Consider the following 18,441-nt stretch of genomic DNA (forward strand, 5'->3'; position numbering starts at 1 on the left):
AGTAACCATTACTTTTGTGGCTCAACAAAACATTTATCTTCTCACCATTCTGTAGGTTAGCAGTCTGGTTTTAGTATGGCTCAGCTGCTTCTCTGCTCCTGGTTTTACAAGCTTGGAATTAATGTGTCATAGGCTACATTCTTTCTGGAGGCTCTGGGAATGCATCTTCTCCAAGTTTATTCAGTTTGATGACAGAAGTTCAGAACCGAGGTCTCTGTTCACTTACCAACCTATAAGTTGGGGATAGTTCTCAGTTTCTACAGACTGCATGCATTTCTTGGCTCATGGCCCCCTTCCTGCTTCTTCAAAGCCAGTTACTGTGGGTCAAATCCTTCTCTTGTCTTGAATCTCTCTCTGTGATCCCCTCTTCTGCCTTATGCCTTCTCTGCCTCCTTCTACTGCATCCCTCTGATGTATACCTTGGGCCCATATGGATAATTCAGGAATAATCACCGTATTTTAAAGTCAGTTGATAGTATTCCATCTGTAAAATCTCTTGACAGCAATGAATGGGTGGTAATTTTGGGGAGACACTTTATAACTCTGCCATCACACTAACTAACCGCTGTACACTTTGAGTGGTAAGATCCTAAAACATTAGGTTTAGTGAGTTTTTGATTAAGGTTTGGTATGTGGTATGTTTTAGGGCTAGTGATAGAATCTCTATCACTCGGATTTTCCCTTACATTGAATACATGGGCTTAAAAGGTTCATAGGTATGATGCTGTAGATGCGTGGACACATTTCAGTGGAAACTGAGGTGGACACATAAGGGGCTATACTCAAATTATATGGAATCAAGATTAGAATTTAGTTGTACTGATGTCTGGGCCAGGGCTATTTCTTCCCTGTCATTTATTCAGTTATTTACTTAATTATTCATTTATTAACTTATCTACTGATCAAAGAGTTATCAAATTATCTATGAGACACATTTTGCTAGAGTCATGAGAATGTAAGCTTCCCTCATAGCTCAGGTGGTAAAGAATCTGCCTGCACTGTTTCAATCCCTTGGTTGGAAAGACCCCCTGGAGAAGGAAATGGCACCCCACTCCAATATTCTTGCCTGGAGAATTCCATGGACAGAGAAGCCTGGCAGGCTACAGTCCATGGAGTCACGAAGAGTTGGATATGACTGAGCAACGAACACTAACACGTGAGATGTAAGACATTTACAGACTTTGTCCCCGTGGAACAAACTTTGTACTGAGGATACATACATCAAATAGTCCTACAACTAAATATATATTAATAGTATAATTGATATGAAAGTAGAGGCTTCCATGAAACCTATAGTAGAGAGATCTAATCTTGTCTGTAAGGATCAGGAAATGAAGTGTCATTTAAACTGAGATCCAGAAAATAAGATTTAGCTGGGTGTAGATAATTAGGGATGGAATAGTATTAGAGTAGGGGGGATGTCATATGGGAAAGTTACAGGGTCAAAGCAGAGGAGAGGAGTCAGGGAAAGTTAGTGTTGCTGCAAAATGTGAAGTGAGGGAGAGAATGGCACGAGATGAGTTTAGAGACGTGGGGTGGTCAGATTGACCACAGCCTGATGACCGTGGAAAGGAATTTCAGCTGTATCTTAGGTGAAATGGGAAGCCATGGAGGGGTTTAAACAGTTGAGTCACATGTGAGCTTTGAATTTTGAGAAATAGCACTCTGGCCGAATCTATTCTGTGTAGAGATTAGAGGGAGAAGATGAGGACATGTGGAGTGTGGACATGAGCGGTGCATTCAGTAAGGAGGTGGGAGCAGCTTGACCCAGATTGAAGGACAGAAAATGGATCCATATATATATATATTTTCGAGGTAGAACTGTCTTGACTTGCTGACGGATCAGATATGGGACTGGTCAAGGGAAGATGATCAAGATGACTCAGTTCAGTTCTGTTCAGTCACTCAGTCATGTCTGACTCTTTGCAACCCCATGGACTGCAGCACACCAGGCCTCCCTGTCCATCACCAGCTCCTGAAGTATACTGAAACTCATGTCCATCGAGTCAGTGATGCCATCCAACCATCTTATCCTCTATCGTCCCCTTCTCCCGCTTTTAATCTTTCCCAGCATCAGGGTCTTTTCCAGTGAGTCAGTTCTTCACATCAGGTGGCCAAAGTATTGGAGTTTCAGCTTCACCATCAGTCCTTCCAATGAACACCCAGGACTGATCTCCTTTAGGATGGACTAGTTGGATCTCCTTGCAGTCCAAGGGACTCTCAAGAGTCTTCTCCAAAACCACAGTTCAAAAGCATCAATTCTTCTGTGCTCAGCTTTCTTTATAGTCCAACTCTCACATCCATACATGACCACTGGAAAAACCATAGCTTTGACTAGATGGACCTTTGTTGGCAAAGTAATGTCTCTGCTATTTAATGTGCCATCTAGGTTGGTCATAACTTTTCTTCCAAGGAGCAAGCGTCTTTTAATTTCATGGCTGCAGTCACCATCTGCAGTGATTTTGGAGCCCCCCAAAATAAAGTCTGTCACTGTTTCCACTGTTTGCCCCATCTATTTGCCATGAAGTGATGGGATTGGATGCCATGATCTTAGTTTTCTGAATGTTGAGTTTTAAGCCAACATTTTCACTCTCCTCTTTCACTTTCATCAAGAGGCTCTTTCTGTCTTCACTTTCTGTTATAAGCATGGTGTCATCTGCATATCTGAGGTTATTGATATTTCTCCTGGAAAAGTCTTGATTACAGCTTGTGCTTCATCCAGCCCAGCGTTTCTCATGATGTACTCTGCATATAAGTTGAATAAGCAGGCTGACAATATACAGCCTTGACGTATTTGGAACCAGTCTGTTGTTCCATGGCCAGTTCTAACTGTTGCTTCCTGACCTGCATACAGATTTCTCAGGAGGCAGGTCAGGTGGTCTGGTATTCCCATCTCTTGAAGAATTTTCCACAGTTTGTTGTGATCCACACAGTCAAAGGTTTTGGCATAGTCAGTAAAGCAGAAGAAGATGTTTTTCTGGAACTCTTGCTTTTTCTATGATCCAGCGGATTTTGGCAATTTGATCTCTGGTTCCTCTGCCTTTTCTAAACCCAACTTGAACATCTGGAATTTCACGGTTCATGTACTGTTGAAGCCTGGCTTGGAGAATTTTGAGGATTACTTTCTTAGTGTGTGAGATGAGTGCAATTGTACAGTAGTTTAACCATTCTTTGAGATTGCCTTTCTTTGGGATTGGAATGAAAACTGACCTTTACCAGTCCTGTGCCCACTGCTGAGTTTTCCAAATTTGCTGGCATATTGAGTGTAGCACTTTCACAGCATCATCTTTCAGGATTTGAAATAGCTCAAGTGGTATTCCATCACCTCCACTAGCTTTGTTTGTAGTGATGCTTCCAAAGGCCCACTTGAGTTCACATTCCAGGATGTCTGGCTCTAGGTGAGTGATCACACCATCATGATTATCTGGGTTGTGAAGATCTTTTTTGTATAGTTCTGTGTATTCTTGCCACCTCTTCTTAATATCTTCTGCTTCTGTTAGGTCCATACCATTTCTGTCCTTTATCGTGCCCATCTTTGCATGAAAAGTTCCCTTTGGATCTCTAATTTTCTTGAAGAGATCTCTAGTCTTTCCCATTCTATTGTTTTCACTATTTCTTTGCATTTATTGCTGAGGAAGGCTTTCTTATCTCTCCTTGCTTCTAGTGATACAAGTCAGTTAAAAATTACATTTCTGTACATAACAAAACTTACATTTTCTTGATAGTTTAGATTTTATTATGTTGCAACAGTTATGGATTTGTGTCAAGAAAATCCTATTGAATCTCACCTGGAAAGAATTTGTTTTAATGGATTTGTCAAAGGAGCTTATGGAATTTGTATTTTTTTTTTTAATTTGTATTTTTTTATGGTTTTCAGCACTGTAATGTTTCTGTGTTCCCTGTATCTCTGTTCTGTTTCTTCCTCATTTCATTGAGGCTAGAGAATGCAAATGACTTCCAAGACAAGGAGAAATTAGCATGAAAGGAACATGACGTGCTCATTTCTTATTAATCACTGCCTCATTTCCTTTAGGTCCTATCTGATTTCCTTTGCCTACATGACCCATTGGTCACTACTAATTCTCATAGTGATATTGAAATACACTCCTAGTGTGATCCCACAAAACACTATGTGGACGTGCTCAGTAGTCCTGGGTAGAGATTGCTCTATTCACAAGAGACAGCATGGACCTTGGGCCAGACATTGTCAGGTGACCTATATAATCCTGATGTAAGCTTCATGATCACAGCCTGAAGCTTGCTTCGACAGACAACTTCCTTGGCTCTTATATTTTTCTTGGAGACTTTGATATCAGATGGTCTGGATTTAAATTAATCCCAGATCTTCTGTTACACCACTGGGGTGCTTAAAGCATTTACCTCATCTGTATTCTCATTTGCAGAGAGAATAAAATCAGGCTATTGGCAATATTGAATGAGATAGCTCATGTAAAGAATTGAGCACAGTGCTTAGTACATAGGAAGCATTCCATGTGTGGGAGTTACTCTTTCTGTTGTTCTGAAGGGTAGTTCCTCACATATTGTTAATTCTTTCCTTTTACTCTTCTCTGGTAATGACAGTTTAGAGGATGAGGGGTTTTTTTCTTTTTGAAGGAAAAGAAGATTCAGAGCCAGTCCTTATCCCTTAGTCTTGCAAACAGGCTTTGCCAGATTTCTTCTCTAGTCATGGACATCCCAGGGAAGAGAAGCTATGTGCTGCCTCCTCTCATGTGAGCTAATCTGATAGTTGAGCTCTGCTTAGTACCCTGTCCTTTGATTTAGTTGGCTCAATGCAGCCATCAATCCCTTGGGTACTGAAGCAAATACAGCCTCCTCAGCATTCTGTCTGAATGAATGCTTCCTGCATTTGTTGGCAGGAGGCCACAAGTTGACTTCATGGGGTCCTTAAGTCAGCCAGTTAGCCTCTCTGAAAAGAAAGTTGAAGATTCAAAAAATAAAGAGGTTGAAGAAGGGCGATAGCCCATCCTAAGCCCTTTGTGAGTTGAACTCTGGGGTCTTCCCATTCACTTCCTTCACTTGCTCACCTTGCCCACTGTTTGCCTCTCAGTCCACAAGCCCTTTGATGGTTTTATCCCTTTGTACCAGTTCTCTCTCTCAAGAATCCTTCTCCAACATCCTCACCTTCTTTGACTTACACATTCCTGCTTATCTTTCAAGACTCATGTCTAATGTAACTTCTCACTGAAGTCTTCTTATTCATTCATTCCACAAATATTTACTAAGCAAGGCACTGTGTTAGACACTGTTCAAGGCACTGTGTTAGACATCTTGTCCACTGTGGACAAGATGGAAAAACCCCAGCTCCTGGGGTGCTGAGGGAGAGACTGACAATAAACAAGTCAATGAACTGTAGAATGTCATGTTTGTGGTGCTATACCAAAAAGGTGGGCAGGTGTGGGGTGAATGGGAGAAGGAGCTGCTTCTGAGAAAGCTGTTTTTGAACTAAGATCTGTAGGATGAGAAGATACCAGCCATGTGAAGAGCAGGGTTCTGGATGCACAAATACGCTAGTTTTGTTTGGAGAACAAAAAGAAGGTTGGTATGATTAGAATATGATGAACAAGGGAGCATGAGAAGATATCAGAAAGGTCTCAGGTAAGGAGTTCGGATTTTATTCTGAACTCCCTATCTCTGAATAGGGAGAGGCGAAATTAGATTTTGTGTTTATAATAGCACTCTGCCATCTGTGTGGAGCATGGATGGGAGGAGAACCAGAGAGCCTGGTTAGGAGGCTCTGGCAGTAGTTCAGGGTAGAGAGGATGGCGCTTTGATCCAGAATTACAGCTACAGAGTGGGGAGGAGTCACTTAGAGACACATCATGGAGGCCAGTGGCATCTTGCCAATGGATTGGGTTTGAGGGCAGCAAAAAGAGAAATCCTAAGGTTTAGGTTTGAGCAACTGGTGGATGGATGGATTTTTAGATGTATTTTAATACCCTATGCTGAGATGGGAGACAGTCTATGATAATGTTTAGGGGATTGGCAAGTCTAAAGTCTATTTTGGACATGTTAATTTTGAGATGCCTGTTAGCCATCTGAAGGGAAATGGCAGGTAGCTATTTGGATCTAACAGGTGGGAATCTTGAAGGAAGACATCAGAAATATGTATAAATATATCCTCCCCCTACATGAGGAGTGAATTTGTCCCTCCTCTGCAGGATTAAATTAGAAACCCAACAGATCCTAGGTTCTCCTGTCTCTGCAAGTACCACATTATATCAAACGTTAAAATTCACCTTTGTCCCACATTAATTATGTGATTCCTTAAGTGTTGAGCTGCAGTTGACTAGTTTAATATGTTGCATTTTGTAGATATTTAATTAAAATATCATTTGATTTTGCACATTTTAAAGGCAAATCTGTTTTGAATGTTTCATGTTATTTTTGGATACCCTTGGAAAGCTTATCATGTGAGACATGGTACATTTAACCCTTAATTAGTAAAGTGAGTGTGCTTGCTCTTTTTGACTCCCAGCAATATTTTGATGCTTTTAAAAAGGACTTTCAGTAGCTTCATATTATAACCATGTATTTTGGTTTGTTTACCATTGGACCATAAGCTTGAAGAGGGCAGGAAGGACCTCAGTGCTTGGTATATAGACAGAAACTCAAAGTTTGTTTATAGAAGCAATTCACTTGGATTAATAAGGAGAAAAAGCCCAGCCCAGGAATATAGTGTGCTTTCTATCCACCCTTGGGAAAAGGCTGTTAACCCCTGTCTTGCAATGTATTTAATATGGACTTGTTTTCTCCTTGGCACTCGTAAAAGGGAGGCAGTGTTGTACAGAAAGTTGATGTTCTGGGCTTGATTTTAATCCATACCCTTGACAGTTGTGAATCTTGCAACAGAAAGTTATTTTCTGTAGGTCGCTCTGATTTTTGTGGGGGCAAAAGTAAATGAAGCCATTTTAGTAAAACTCTGCCAGCTTAAAAACACTGTATTCTTATAGTATATTCTTTTCTAAAAAGTGTCTTAAAATTCAGACCTCAGGGAATGTTTCTGGAAATTTCTAGAAGTGGAGATGCAAAATATCTTTTGTTGCCTGACATCTGACCTGGAAAAAGCCACGAGTTGCAACAATTGTTGTGGTGAGGGACTCAATGATGGCCCTTTAGAGAAGAAATCTTGCAAGAAAATCCTTCAGCAATAAGACAGTTAAAGCTAAGTCTCTTATAGGAAGAAGGTAGGAAGGAACAGCTGGCGTTCCCAGGTCGCAGACTTGCCCTAGGAGACTCAGTGATGCTGTGCAGCTGTATCCTTCTTGCCCAAGAATTGACTTTGGGCCAGATCTTTGCCTCTCATGATGAAGAGGATACATGATTTTATGGTTTATAGCCCCAATGCTATTGCCAAATTGCTCCATTGAGCCATAGTGAAATTAAGTCCATCTTGGCTATGCCTTGCTAAATTTGTCAGTGGCTCCAAAATATTCTGCCAAGAATTTCAGATATTACAGGTTTTAACAAAAATAAGTTTGGAAATGGACATCAACCAGGGAAGAGAAACGGTTTATACTTTGTCATCGACACATACTGAGTTTGGAGCCCAGGCCCAGCTTGGGACAGGTGAGGTCGAACTGCAGCTGACCTTTGTATTCCCCTCCCATTTTGTATTAGAAAATTGCCTCCAGTTTCCTCTAATTGTCAAATTGCTGTCTGCCACTGCCGCTTGTGTGAAGCTGAATGATCAGTTAAGAATGCATGCCCACTTACATTTTAGCTGTGTGATATTTTTTCTACATGAGGGGGATGTTAAATACTTACATACTCAGATGCGCCTATAGTGTTGATCACTTGATGGAGAAATTTTAATGTAGTAGTTACTACAACAGTTACTTTCCCTTCTGTGTGAAGCACTTAGTTTGCAAATTCCTCAAAATGAAGCGTAGACTGCTGTGTGGAAATGAAGAGTCTGACAGAAGAGATGCGTAGCGTGATGATGGAGCCCTAATATTGGCTGAAAGGTGAGAGAGTGCTGATCAGTCCACAGATGGATATTAATGAATAGCAAGGTCTTCCATGGGTATGGAAATTAAAAAGAATGGGCACACTATCCATCTTATGGAAAATGTAAAAATGTCGATTCTTCTTGACTGATCCATCTCATCTTGAACTACTATTCTTTGAGGAACGGGGTAATTAGTTAAAACCATTAGAACAATCGACTTGCTTCCCTGAACAACTCTTGGGCAGCAGATTTGCTGGTAATGCTCCTCCTGCTTTAGTTCCATCTGCTTAGTTAAACCTCAGCCATCCTCCAAGATCCAATACCAGTCTAAACTGCTCTAGGAGACGCCCTGACTAATCCAATTCAAAGTGATTTCTACCTGTCTGAACTTAACTTACTCATCTGAGATTTCGAAGTCACTCCTTAGGATTATTGGTCTTACTGTTGAATTTTATTTTTATTATTCTGAGTCTGGTTATGCAATCCCAATCAATTTACTTCAAGTCCATACGCCTCAGCTTTCTTGTTTATAAATAGAGGATACTACATGTACTTCTGCTGTAGAATTTTTGTGAGACTTAAAGGAGTATATTTATTAGGTTGGCCAAAAAGCTCTTTCAGGTTTTTCTGTACCATCTTAGGGGAAACTTGAATGAACTTTTTGGCCAACCCAATACACACACACACACACACACACACACACACTGTATTCCCATATTGTACAGCACATAGTAAATGGTCAATAAAATTAGTTTCTCCTAGGTTTTTCTGTACCATCTTAGGGGAAACTTGAATGAACTTTTTGGCCAACCCAATATATCTACACACACACACACACACACACACACACACTGTATTCCCATATTGTACAGCACATAGTAAATGGTCAATAAAATTAGTTTCTCCCAATCTCTATAATGGGACTTCATGGCAACAGAAGCTCTTTCTTATACCTTTTTGTATCCCCAAATCTTTAAACCTAATCAGAGCTCGATATGTGTGTAACTTCTGTTGATTTCTCATTTCTTTTTTGCAAAAGGCAGGGCATTGAACCTTCAGGGCTAGTGACCATCACAAGCAGGGTTCACAAATGTCTATGATCCATGGTTGTTTATTTGCTAACTATACAGTTCTACCCTGTGGCATGTACTAGAGACTAGTTTTAGACAAAGTCATCTTCTAGGCATCCAGGGATACAGCCACTGATAATGATGCACAGGATATCAGCCAACTGAACAAGGCCATCTTCTATAACGTCTTTCACACTCCCCACCTCTTTGTGCCCAGCACCATGGTCCCCACCCTTTCATACACCCACAGGTAGGTGTGCGGTAGTCCATGCCCTGGGGGAAGCCAGGGAAAGAGCAGGTCCAGATGGCTCTTTCACTGGACATTGCGTCTGTACAATGCAGTAGCAACTGCACCAAGCTTTTGTAGATTTTTTCACAACCTGCTTACTAAAAATGGGATTTAACAGTCATTCATGACCAAACCTAAACTGTTCCTTTCTTCTATTGCTGTTACATTCTCCTTTTTTCAGTTCCCACCTCTGTTTACCCTTTCTTCCCAACCTTATTTATATGCTTCATTCACCTCCACCCTTTCTTCCATATTCAGCTTCTGTATGGAAACAGAAGTTTCTCATGACCCTCACCCTTTCAGAGATATTTGCACATGGTTATGAACAGATCAAATAAACAGGAACTTAGGTTAATTTAATAGAAAAAATAAAATATGGAATAACATTGATTTTGGCCAGTATCAATTACAACCATTCTACTATATTTTACAAAAAAACAACTGAACATTTTACACATGTACAGTATTTTTCAGTAAAAGTGAATTTGGATTTAACAATGGATCACTAATGAAAAGACAAAAGAAAACAGAAAATAGGACTTCTGGCTCTAGGTTAGAGTATTTGTTAAGTCTCCAAACTTTGTACTATCCATTACATATATCTCATTATGAATATATATATTTATACATAATATATAACATTAACTTAAACTTTGAAAGCATTATGTTCTAGTTAATAATATTCTGTAGATAAACGAGGCAGTAACCACTAGTAGTTAAACCAGTATTTCCACAATGTGTGCCTGCATGGTCAGTGAGACATGGAGCACATGTTGGTGGACCCCAATGGTTTTGACTGTCAGATTGATGGTTATTTGTCTAAGAACACAGACATCATTTTTATTTTTCCCTTCATAGTAACTTTGTGCCTCAAATATTATGGGCGGGTTCAGTTAAATAGATTCTTCTGCAGGCAGATCTGGTTTCACCATCTACTTGGCCTTACTTTAGGCTCTCACTTACTTTTGTCCACTTAAGAGACTGCAACTTTAAATATAAGACTCTACATGCCATACCCAGGACTAACTTGCTTTCTTCAGGTCAGAAGGGCCTGCAGTGTTACGAAGAGAAAAAAATTACTCAACAAAATCAGTTGATCCCCTAGTTATATATGGATCATTACATGACTTAGTATCACTGCAGTGCTATTAAAAGGGTCAATAGACTTTGTACTCATTATTTACCTTGGGTTAAATGTTAACTTTGATGTCTTGCAATACAAATGTTCAAGTTAGGCTTTTTTACTAGCTTGCTTCTTGGATGGGGACCTTAGTTAGCATCCATTTCCCAGGATAACCTATATCGATATCATTCCTCCTCTCATCTTGGAAGTGAGGCTGTCCGAAGCCTAAAGCCTGCAAGATGGCTGGTCACTCTCAAAGCAAATGAGGTCACCAATGGAGCTTTGATATGAAACATGAAGAAACTTGATATTAGTCTCTGCTCTCCTAAATAGAGAAACTCAAGAGTTATAAAAGATCTATCAAGCTTCTTCATTTCTGACCACTGATCCAAAGAGTATTCACATAAGTCAGTCTGCTAGATTCCAGGATGTGTTTGGGGACTCATAGAAAACCAGTGAATATATTTCTAGGAAAACAGATGGTCTCATTGACATTCGTGGACAGGTGTATCAGCATGGTTATAGAGAGACAGAGGAGTGGGGAAAGAACAGAACCAGGAAGGTACAATCATGCTGCCCATATTCCATTTCCAGTTTTATTTTCTTAAAATGATAAGATGAAAAACACTTCTAATAAGCACCATTGAAAAATGTTACCCTGCCAACTTGGGCACGGGCTTAAATATTATTTAAATAAATTCCATTTCTTAAAAAATACAGGACCTTTTAGAAACTTTTGACTCTAGGAAGAAATTTCCTTCATAATATCCAAAACACTTCCCACTACAACACATGGAATTTCTGATGACCTTAAGAAAATGCTATGGGGTAATGGCTGAATAGCACCAAGAGCATGTGCAGGGTTTACAAGTGAACACTCTGGATTTGGGCGAGCTGGATCAGTCTCAGCTATTCTGTGAATCTTTGCATTCTGTCCATCACCAATTTGACTATGCAGAGCAATCCCATTTGACCAGCTGTATGTAAAATAACTGAATCTACCATGGAAAAGCCAGTAGCAGCAAGTCTATCGGATGAAACCAGTGGAGCAGACTTATCAAGTGGGCATAATGCCAAAACCAGCACATAATGCATGAAGTAAATTATGTGTGGAAAGTATCAATGGCCAGCTGTGAAAAACCAAGACAAATGACACTGAACACAACTCTGTGGGATGTTCTTAATGCCCTTAGGTCCAGTTTTCTGCCATTTCCCCCAACAGTGGACTCAAGCATGAAAAATGATGGATGCAAGAGCTTTCTGTTTCATTTTGATCTATGTCTGCTCTTGTGATGTTTTTGAAAGGGATTTTTAGGCGTCTCAAAGGGGGAAGCAAGCAAGTAAATGCAAAAGGGGAAAAAAAAAACCACAACAAAAACGGACCTTCAAAAACAGGGCAGGAAATCAGATCATTACTTTAACGTCAAATTTTGGCATCAGATGCTTTGGTCATACAATACTGTCTCTGTGGTTCTGGCTGTTTAGCACGAAACACCCAGTTATAAAAGGTAGGCTTGTTGTAGGTTTATTTCTTTTTCCATTTAAGTTCTGACAGAACAGTTCACCATCTCCCTGCACAAATTGGAGCGAGAGAGAAAAAGAGAGCAAGAAAGAGAGAGGTGGCTTGCTTTTTTTTTTGCTTGTTTTTTTCTTTTTAATAATAATATGGAGTAATCTATAAGTCTACAGGAACAAAGAAATCTAGGATGGCAGCTCAGCCTTGGAATGTACATGTTTTGCAGCACAGTTGTTGAAGAACCTTCCGTTGGCACAGATTGTTCTTTTTCACTAGCATACAGAAGCCTCCTTCCGCCCAGGACTCTTCCGTTGCTTTTCCAGGAATTCAGCAAGAGACAGGGGAAGTTGAGGACGAGAGCAGCATGATGGACACACATGGAAGAAGGTTGTGATTGACCAGAGAGGCAGATTTGGGGGATTGGAAGAGATCATTCGGGAGCAGTCAACAGGAGGAAATTTGGTCCACCCAAAGTGATTTCAGTCAACAGCATTGTTTTTCAAGAAGCATTGTTTTGCAGTCCAACGGTAAATGTGATTGGTATCCATTTATGAAAAGGAAAAAAGATTAGAAAAAGAATAAATTAGAAATCAATAAAAATACAAGCGAGGATTTTTCTTTCTGGAATTACCTAGAGCAGAGCATCTACACTCATTTACACCATATTTCATTGAGTCTAAGACACTGGATTTCAGATACACCACTTTTTTAAGTATTGTTAAGAAAAATTCTTATTAAACGGTGACACAATAACCTTTTGTCAGTTAGCATATTAGTTTTATGCTTATTAAAGTATTTGCGTAACATACTGTTTTTTCCTGGGCTTATGTAATAACTCTTCCTTTGAATATTGAGAAATAGTTTAACTTTTTAAAGCTATTAGGAAGTGCAATTAAGAGCCACATAAGTAGGAGTGATCATGTGCCTCAGTTGACTAGATATATCTGTGACTAAGTCACAGGCCATGACAACTACATCACATCAACCTGTGGATCAAAGCAGTTGCAAGCTGCCATGAATTATAAGATGCATCTGATTCCAGAGCTTTAAAATATACTAAAAAAGTATGTCTTAGAATCACTGAAATATGACAGTTGAAAGAAAATAACACATCCCTAATAGCACATGGCGATTGCCATGTGATTTGAAAAGCCGAGTGAGCCATCAATGATCTCATTCTTTAACCTACCTGAAAATGGACTCATCACAAATCATGGTTCTTCATTTTCCACTTTTGCCCACCATCCTGACACTCCACTTTTACCAAAGTGCCATTGGCATAAATGATTCCGTGCTTACCATGGTTTAGGGAAAGCAGTTGAAAGATCATAAACCTTGAAATGCCTGTTACCAAGTACTATGGGTGAACCTCTCAAGTCATAGTGCATCTTTTGGGTCAATGGCTTAAAAATCTTCCTTGGTTTTTCAGTTACTGACTTACACAAATTCTGATCATATTCAGATAGAGGGGGATCAGCTTTTAACGTGGGGGTAAGGATCACGGGCTGATAATTAGAAAGTAATACTTACATGGTACCTGGGGCGTCATCACTCCCAGTCTTCTTACCTGAGTGTTGTGTGGTGAGAATTAGCCCTGGCCATGAAAAGTCTGAATGCAGAGCCTGAGCAGGTCTGCCTGTCCCTGCCAGGTCAATCATACCTTAGAAGAGCTATGAAGATGCAAAGTCACTTAGACGCTCCGTGGATATGAGAGCATAAATGATTTCCCTATTGGTGCCATCACATGCTCAGATATTTTTGTTGTTTGAGATTCCTAATGGGAAGTTATCAGATAACCATATGAGGGCAACAGTATTATCCTTTTTATTTTTACAAATGACGGCAGTGAGGCCAAAAAAACCTCATAACCTGTCCAAGGTCTGGGGTCTAGCTAAGAATGATGCATTCTGATTTCTGAATCTACATTCTCCCAACCATAGCACTCTTCTGCCTCTTGTGAAATTTCCAGAAGAGGAACCATGCAAAGGAACACAAAGATTAAACGCAGGGAAATTATTTTATCAGGGAAAACTGTTCCAAATGCATCATTTTTTATTTTCCTATTTCCCTAACAGTCCAAGATGTTTAGAACAATGGTGGTTCAAATATTTTATTTCTACATTGTTGAGATGCACATCTGCATTAAGTCTAGGCACAAATTTAAGAGTCCTCTCTTCACGAATTATATCTAGAGTCAAAACTCACAAGAGATTGGAGTTGGAATAATTTAAATTCATTCATTTTATGGGTAGGGAAATGGTGGAGGCTAAAAAAGTGAGAGAACTTGGCATTTGCCAAATTATCAGAGCGAATGGCTGCACATTAAAAACACTTGAGAAGCTTCTAAAGCTATCAGTGCTTTACCCCAAGACCAGTTTAAATGAATCTTGGGGGAAGGTGTGGGGTCCTGGCCTTTTGGTTGAGAAATACTGGTGCAATGAAAAGAAAAATGGACCAATATTAGCATTAGAACTAATCTGTAAGTGGTTTTATCATTAGACAGATGCCTACCTATCACGGCTTAATAAAAGATTCAGATGCCATTTGATTGTTATTTACATATCAAAATTATAAACAATCCAAATAAGAGGAGAGTGGCAATAAACTGTGGCATATCCACAAGATAGACTATAAAGCTATTATTAAAAGTGAAGTTTCTGAAGATTTTGTAAAAACATAGGGTAGCATTTATCTAATACTTAGAGCAGAAAGCAAGGTACAAAACTCTATGTGGTGTTTTAAAAATCTAGCAAAAAGTACATATGACGGAAGACTGGAAAACAATACAATATGTAGCCTTTTCTAGTTAGTGTTTGTATGATTCCAACTATATGCCACTCTGGGAAAGTCAAATCTATGATGACAGTGAAAAAAAAAATCAGTGGTTTCCAGAGGGAGGGAAGAAGGAAGGGATAGGCAGAGCACAGAGGATTTTCAGGGCTGTGAAGGGTGATCTGTATGATATTACAGTGGCGGATACTTGTATTTATACATTTGTCCAAACTCATAGAACACTAAAAGTGGACCCTAATTAAACTGTAGATTTTAGTGACAATGATGTGTCAGTGTTGGTTCATCAACTGTAACAAACATACCACTCTGGTGAGGGATACTGATAGTGAGTGACAGTATGTGTGTATATATGTAGCGTGGTCAGAGGATATATGGGAATTCTCTGTACTTTCTGCTGAATTTTGCTCTGAACCCAAAGCCCTGAAGTTTTCGAGAACAAAGTTTACTAATTAAGAAAAATTAACTGGTGTCATCTTGGTCAGTGGATGCTTTAGTTCTTCTTGCAGTTAAAACAACCAGGAAACTAAACCCATTGAGGGTATAAGTTCAAGGAACACCAACAAGACATCAGCATGTCCTATCTGAGACATGCTTGATAGTTAATATTTTCAAGTGGAAATATATATTAGACCTTAACGTGGAAGGATCACACTGTTCTCAGAAGATCAAAATAAGTAATTGTACTCACCGTCCTTGCAGATGGCTCCCATCTGACACATTCCTAAGTCTAAGAGATACCCACTGGGACAGCTTGTACAGTTCTTGATCCCTGGACCATTGCATGTCAAACAGCTGGCGTCACATCTACGGGGAGAATGTACAATGCATCATCCTCTCACACGTCAGGCGCAGGAAAAGGTGTGTTTACTGTCCGTCTCTTAACATCTTAAATGTAATTCTCCCTTTGAAGATGCCACAAAAATATTTTCTGAAATGCATTGCTTGAATTGACAACATTAAAGAAAACCTAGCAGACAGGTTTTAAAGAGGAGAGAGCATGCACTTGAAACAGAAATACAACTTTAGAAGTTTTAAAGTGCTCCTGAGGCACACACACACAAATCAGTTGGGTTTAAAGCTGCAGCGAGGTGGTGTCCATAGGTAAATGTTTGTACCTTATTTTTCATTAATAATTGTACGTTTCATATTATTTATGAAGGCAGTCAAATAAGGAACCCAGTCGCCACACGCTGGGGCTTAAATGGGGGGGGGGATCCACTTACTTTTTGCAGGATTTGTATCCATTTTCTGAAGAGTGGTCCAAGTAGTAGCTGATGCTACAGCTCTGCACGCATCTCCGCTCCTCCATGAAGTAGCCCCCTGTGCAGTTGATACACCCGTCAGCGCCCGCTCCTTAAAAGCAAGACAAATGCAGGGAACAGAAACAAATCTCAGAAAAGGTTGCCCAGCAGGCTGCTTTTTGCATAATTGGCGAAAATGGCATTCATAGGTTGCAATGTTGAGACCTGTAACATTTGTGCTTTTCCTTATGTTCTCTGGGGGAAAACTGCTCCAGTTTTAGATGGAACCCATTTGCCAAAAAACATCAAACCTCTTTGGAAAGCGAAGGAGGAATCGCTGGGACACGTTAAGTTTTTAGTGAGGTTAGGCTGCTGATGACTGACTTTTGAGAACGCATGATGATTGTCAGAAGAGCTCCATGCTTCTCCAACATTTACACTAAAATCATCAAGAGGTTGCCTGCACATGTCTTGCATCTACCCTTGCCTTCCTTCGAATGTATTTTCAACACAGAAGTTTGAGTACTACTGTTACATTTAAAATCGATCCCAGATAGGAAAAGACAAATACCTCATGATCTCACATAAGTGTGGAATCTAAAAAAGAAGTCAAACTTTTGAAAGCGGAAGTAGAAGGGGGGCTGTCGAGGACCCGGGGTGGGGAAATGAGACCTGGATCCACGGGTACAGCTTCAGTTATGCAGGATAAATAAGTTCTGGAAATCTAACGTACGCCGTGGTAACTATAGTTAATACTGTATTGCATGGTCAAAACTCAGCTAAGAAAGTTGATCTTAAGTGTTCTCACCAGACACAAACTGTGTGAGGTGATGAATATGTTAACTACCTTGTATTATGTGTATCAAAACATCACACGTACATCTTAAAGTATATAATTTTTGTCAGCTATGCCTCAGTAAAGCTAGAAAAGTAAGTCTAATTTAAAAAAAAAATTACCAAGACGGTGTGCATGACTGATGGATAAAGACAGACAAACGAAAGCCAAACCAGAGCTAGAGGAATAAATAGGAGGAGCGGGGGAGGCGGTACCGGCACAGGTGGCGCAGAAGCGGTGGCAGGGCTGGCAGTCTTGGCCGTTGAAGTACCATCCGTCCTCACAGCTGATGGCACACCGGGACCCCTGCAGGCTGCAAACATAGACGGCTGTGGTCGGGCAAGGAGGTCATGACTCCCCAGGGCCGTATGTAACCCACATAGTTTCCCCCAGAGGTCAGTGGATTGGGGAGAACTTCAAAGCAGGTGAAATAGCCCCTGTCCCCTCTTTTTTCTCCTCCTGATGCCTTGAATGCTTCTCTGTGCCTGTAATAAGTCTGTAGCCTACACATGTGCTGCAAGTTTGGAGGACATTCCTCTTAATGATGAGGCTGGCTGACACATTTTTTCTTCACTCAACATTTTACAACCTGGAAGTTTTTAAAAGTATTTTATGGACCAAAACAATCACCTGACCTAACAATATGCCTACCAATCCCAGACCTCCTAGACCTACTCCACGATCAATGTTGTTCTGTAATTGCGTATGTCGTAGGAATACATGGTAAAACGAATTACACCTGAATAGAAGGGTACAACTATCCCACCCAACCCTCAGCTCAAACTCCCAGGAATAGCCTTTTTAAAATTTTAACTGTTTCTGAGTTTAGTTCTTCTCTTGGACCGAAACAAGAGAATCCTAACATACTTTTGCTTCTATTGCTTCATTTATTAAACGCTAATGAAATATTTGGCAAAATTATTTACTTATATTGCTGCTTCACCAAACATCTCAACTTTTCTTAGTTACATTATTATTTAGTATTTTTAGCTGTTATCTGTGCTGTGTTTTCTCTAAATAGCACTCATTACCAGAATGTCTAATGAGGAAGGTGTATTTTTTTTCTTCTAATTTTTTATCACCTGTAAGGTTTTTCATAGCCTACAGATTGATTCTTAAAAACAAATGTCTAAAATTTACAGCATTTAATATACAAACATTACTCATGGAATAACTCAGTAGTGAGGCTGTTACCATAACCCCATGTCACCCAGTAGACAGTTCTAGAAAATGGGTATCTAAGCAACAGAGTCACATGCTTTCTGTATTCTTACAGAAAATACATTTCTCTACGTTGCTGCAATTTACATGTTACTTGATTGTGCTTTGTATATGGATCATACTATTAAAAACTAACATTCAGTTTTCCCTTTATTTTTTATAATATATGTATGTAAATATTTTTACATATTTATTTTTCTCTTTAATTTGGAAAGAACAAAACCAAAGTAGATGAAAAAGAATCCCAAACAGTCCTGTTCACATTTTAATCCATATCCTTCTAGTATTTTATGCATAGATATTTTTGTTTGCTTAGCCACTATTTAAAAATTTACAGGTCTTTTGAGGCAAAATGGTCAACCCTAGAAGCCCCTAAGAAAAACA

At 39.7% G+C, this 18,441-nt stretch overlaps 1 protein-coding gene across 3 annotated transcripts in view; it reads right to left on the bottom strand.

Annotated features, from left to right (window-relative positions):
- The window catches only part of PCSK5 (proprotein convertase subtilisin/kexin type 5), a 496,629-nt gene that overhangs the window by 136,219 nt on the left and 341,969 nt on the right, over window positions 1–18,441 (bottom strand). For 2 of the 3 annotated variants that reach the window (XM_043487117.1, XM_043487116.1), the window contains exons 18-20: window positions 17,052–17,149; window positions 15,984–16,113; window positions 15,449–15,564 (exon numbers count right to left, since the gene is read on the bottom strand). In XM_043487117.1, coding sequence (XP_043343052.1) covers window positions 15,449–15,564; window positions 15,984–16,113; window positions 17,052–17,149 — 344 coding nt within the window. Of the gene's footprint in view, window positions 1–11,955; window positions 12,282–15,448; window positions 15,565–15,983; window positions 16,114–17,051; window positions 17,150–18,441 lie in introns of those variants that run through there. The other variant, XM_043487115.1, reaches the window with a different exon arrangement.

Source organism: Cervus canadensis, chromosome 14 (assembly GCF_019320065.1).
Source record: "Cervus canadensis isolate Bull #8, Minnesota chromosome 14, ASM1932006v1, whole genome shotgun sequence".
Lineage (NCBI taxonomy): Eukaryota > Metazoa > Chordata > Mammalia > Artiodactyla > Cervidae > Cervus > Cervus canadensis.